This window comes from Austrofundulus limnaeus, unplaced genomic scaffold (assembly GCF_001266775.1).
Source record: "Austrofundulus limnaeus strain Quisiro unplaced genomic scaffold, Austrofundulus_limnaeus-1.0 Scaffold403, whole genome shotgun sequence".
NCBI classification, from domain to species: Eukaryota; Metazoa; Chordata; class Actinopteri; order Cyprinodontiformes; family Rivulidae; genus Austrofundulus; species Austrofundulus limnaeus.
In genome coordinates this window covers 354,744-358,444 of record NW_013952805.1, presented here as the reverse complement: position 1 = coordinate 358,444, position 3,701 = coordinate 354,744, and the positions used below count along the sequence as shown (strand labels likewise).

Here is a 3,701-nt window from a genome sequence, read left to right as displayed (position 1 = left end):
CTGCAGGATTTCTCAAACATGTATGAATGAGTCAAAGCAAGGCTTTGGGCATGTTTTTTTTATGAGAGTGTAAAATTATAACATGATATAAAACTCCAAAAAGTTGATTTTACATGATATTGCCCCCTTAAAACTTTATTTCTCCAGGAAAATCCCATTGACATTAAAAATCTCTTTTGCAAGAGAATCCTGGCCAAAGACTGGCAGCAGTAATTTAGTAATAGTCTTTCAATATAAGTTTTCAAAATGCATCTTTTTCTGTCTATGTATCAGACTGACAAGATTTTTTAAATAGGATTTTATGAAGTTTGATTGATAATGCAAATATGCCAATAATGTGATGCTTTTCCTGTTTTTCATCCATTTGCTTTTTACCATTAAAAAATTGACTGAACAACATATATCAATTTACCTTTTCAGTTGGAAATAAAACATTACTTTTTTGTTGTGCTCATCTTTAGATCCATTTAGGATTTTGTTTTTATGTTTGTTTTGTCTTTCTTTGTGACTGTGTGTGGGTTTATAGTAGAAAACTCTGTAGCAATTTGCTAACCACTTTGGGTAAAATGAGCTCGCAGCAGCCAGAGGGACATCAGGATTGAAACAATAGAAGAATCAGTCAGCCAGAGATCTACAAACTGCTCAGTTATTCAAAGCTAAATTTAAGCCGAGCCACATTATGTGGCGTCTGTGTGAAACCCCTGACTGTGTCGTGTGCAGGGCTCCTCCAATCAGCACTCACCTCAGCTCCGGCAGGTCCTGCTGGCCCGACTGGTCCCTCATCACCCTGAGAGAACAAAAGAAAATGATGATATTGGTCAAGAAAAACACATATCATGTATATATAGCTCATTTTCAGGGTTAAAAAAAAAAGAGAATCCCACCTGAGGGCCAGGTTTTCCTGCCGGGCCTGGTAAACCTCTCATCCCTTCATGTCCCTGCGGACGAAGTGCTGAAGGTGAAAATTCATTTCATTTGTCGAGACAGAATTGAGTTCAAGTTACTTCACCAACCTTCGGTCCCTCAGGGCCGTTTTGTCCTGGTGGGCCAATGTCACCCGGGAAGCCCTGTAAATATCACATATACAGTATAACCACTTATTCACAGCTTCGCACTGACATACAATAAGGTAGAACTTATTTATTTAATTTACTCTTTTATATAAAACTGCAAAAATTAAAACTACAAAGGACAACACAAGTTTGTCTCACTTCTGGGCCAGGAGGACCATGTGTACCATCGGGGCCTTTATCACCGTGTTTACCCTAGGAAATTTTAACATAAGAAAAAAAAGAATAATAATTAACACCACAGCAATGAAATTGTAAACATTTTGTAAAAGTAACAATTTATTAATTTAATATAAAATATGTCTTGAATATGAGGAGAAATGTGTTGTCAGCAGGGCTGGCCCTGGCCAATTTGGTGCCCGAGGCAAGAGTTTAGGTGGGGCCCTCTTGTGCCGATTTACATACCGTATTTATTCATGTATAATACGATCTCATGTATAATACGACCCCCCCCCCTTTTTTGAGCTTAAAAAGCATGAAAAATTGAATCCTCAAACTATCTCCAATTTCATGCAGACTTCAAGATTTTTCAGCCTTTGCAGTCTTTATACATATCAGTAAAATGATCATTGGACTGTTCATTTTATTTTAACAACATATGTACTAAATAGATCAGCTGTAGCAGCATCATATGAATTCTGGCATTTTACACATAGTCCACCAGGAGGCGCCAACACAAAAGTCAGAGACTTCACATGAGATTTTCTGAGGGAAAAGCAGATTACTTCCTACTCGCAAGCGCCCCCTCTGGTGGACAAACTTTTTTCAGGGATACAAACTTTTTTATAACACCGGTCGACGGCAGCCATGTGTGTTTTTTGTTGTCCAAGCAGCGGCTCGGTCACACGCTAATGTCATTAGTTTGTTATCATTACTAAGGTTAAGGACTACTTTTTTTACCCCTATTTTTTCACATCATGTCGCCTGCTTGGATCTGTTACTATCTCGCTTTGAAGCAGAGGAGTGTCACAGGTAAGCTCGTTTCAACTGCTTTTTACAGCGCGGCCTCATTTTCGGACTCAATAATTTTGCCGATATTTCAGTTAAAATACATAAGTAAAAATATTTATCTGAGTATAATACTACCCCCCAACTTTATGGATGATTTTATGGATTAAATTTTACGCATTACACTTGAATAAATACGGTACATGCATTCACATAACAAATTAAATATTTTAGTTTATGATGTTATTATTAGAAACCAGGTTGTTCACTTAAAATTGTTAACAATATAATTTATTTGATACAGAATGCCACAAGTCTACCTCATACCTGCCAACATCTGCTGACAAGGAACACCTGCTTTTATTAACGAGTAGCTGTGGAGAGAAGCAGTTCTAGGGGGGTTCACGGGTACTCACATTTTGTAAAATAATCTACACAAAACTGCATTTTCCAGTCATTTGAAGAGCATTTTACTAAATGTATGGAATTAATAAAACAACATAAAACCAGTATTTTATGAAGGTAGAACACTAAAAACATGACTACAACCTGAATTTTATTTGAAGTCAAAACTGAAACTTCTATTATCCTTATTTTGCTTTCTGCTCACACATTCAGCAACAGCAATTAGTCTTGCATCATTTGATACTTTGATCACCAAATATCCTCTGCACTATATAACACCTCATGTAGTAACAAAGCAGGCTGAGAATCCCACAGAACATGCTAGCCTCAAAAACTTGAATAACTAGTGATTATTCTACAGACTAAATCAACTATATTCTGAAAAAAAATCTTTTCATCTACCATTTGTGGCGCCCCCTAGATGGACGGCACCCTTAGTATTTGTCTATGCTGCCTATGCCACAGTTGGCCCTAGTTGTCAGGAATGCATATTTACTTAAACTAATATGCTTATTTTCCTCTCAAAAGACATGCAGAGTTTGATAAGGGAACAGAAAATACCTGGGGTCCAGGTTTTCCACGAAGACCTCGCAACCCTGGTGAGCCACGGGTGCCCTGAAAATAAAAACGCCATAAAACTAAGTTCAAGACGAAGCAGTTCAGAGCAAGAAGCACACCTAAAGTAAAAGTACACATACATACTACTGGGAATCTAGGAAGTTTGCAGCTGAAGCAGAACCAGAATCGTAAAGCATTTGACACAGTTGATCATTATACTCTCTTACAAAAGTTGATATCTTTTCAACTTTCATCATCTGCAATATAAATTTTTTCCTCTTATTTGACTGATAGGTGTCAGGTTGTGAAGCATGGAAGCTCTGTGTCCGGGTCTCTGCCCTGTTCCGTGGGAGTTCCACAGGGTAGCATACTGGGCCCATTGCTTTTCCTATTATACATAAATGACCTTCCAAAAATATTGAAGTATTCAAATATTTTAATGCATACTGATGATACTGTTCTTTTTTTGTCTGATTTCAATATTGAATCTATTAATAGTCAGTTACAAGCAGATCTTCAGACATTTCATGGTTGGCTTCAAGATAATCTTTTGTCAATTAATGTTAAACTGTGTGCATGTGTTTTTCCTCATCCAGGAGACATTTCAATATAACAAATCAACTCACTTTTTTAAACAAACCCCTTGATATTGTCACTACCTACAAATTGTAGGGGTAACCCTGGTGAAATATTCATTTCTATTTTTTGTCTTTTTGATTC

The 3,701-nt window shown here is 37.0% G+C and overlaps 1 protein-coding gene across 1 annotated transcript in view; it reads right to left on the bottom strand.

Moving 5' to 3' along the window:
* col27a1b (collagen, type XXVII, alpha 1b) overlaps positions 1–3,701 on the bottom strand; it is a gene marked incomplete at its 5' end in the record, with an annotated part of 91,702 nt that overhangs the window by 39,666 nt on the left and 48,335 nt on the right. Inside the window, 5 exon segments of the mRNA XM_014024015.1 lie at positions 743–787; positions 885–938; positions 1,014–1,067; positions 1,212–1,265; positions 2,985–3,038. Coding sequence (XP_013879469.1) covers positions 743–787; positions 885–938; positions 1,014–1,067; positions 1,212–1,265; positions 2,985–3,038 — 261 coding nt within the window.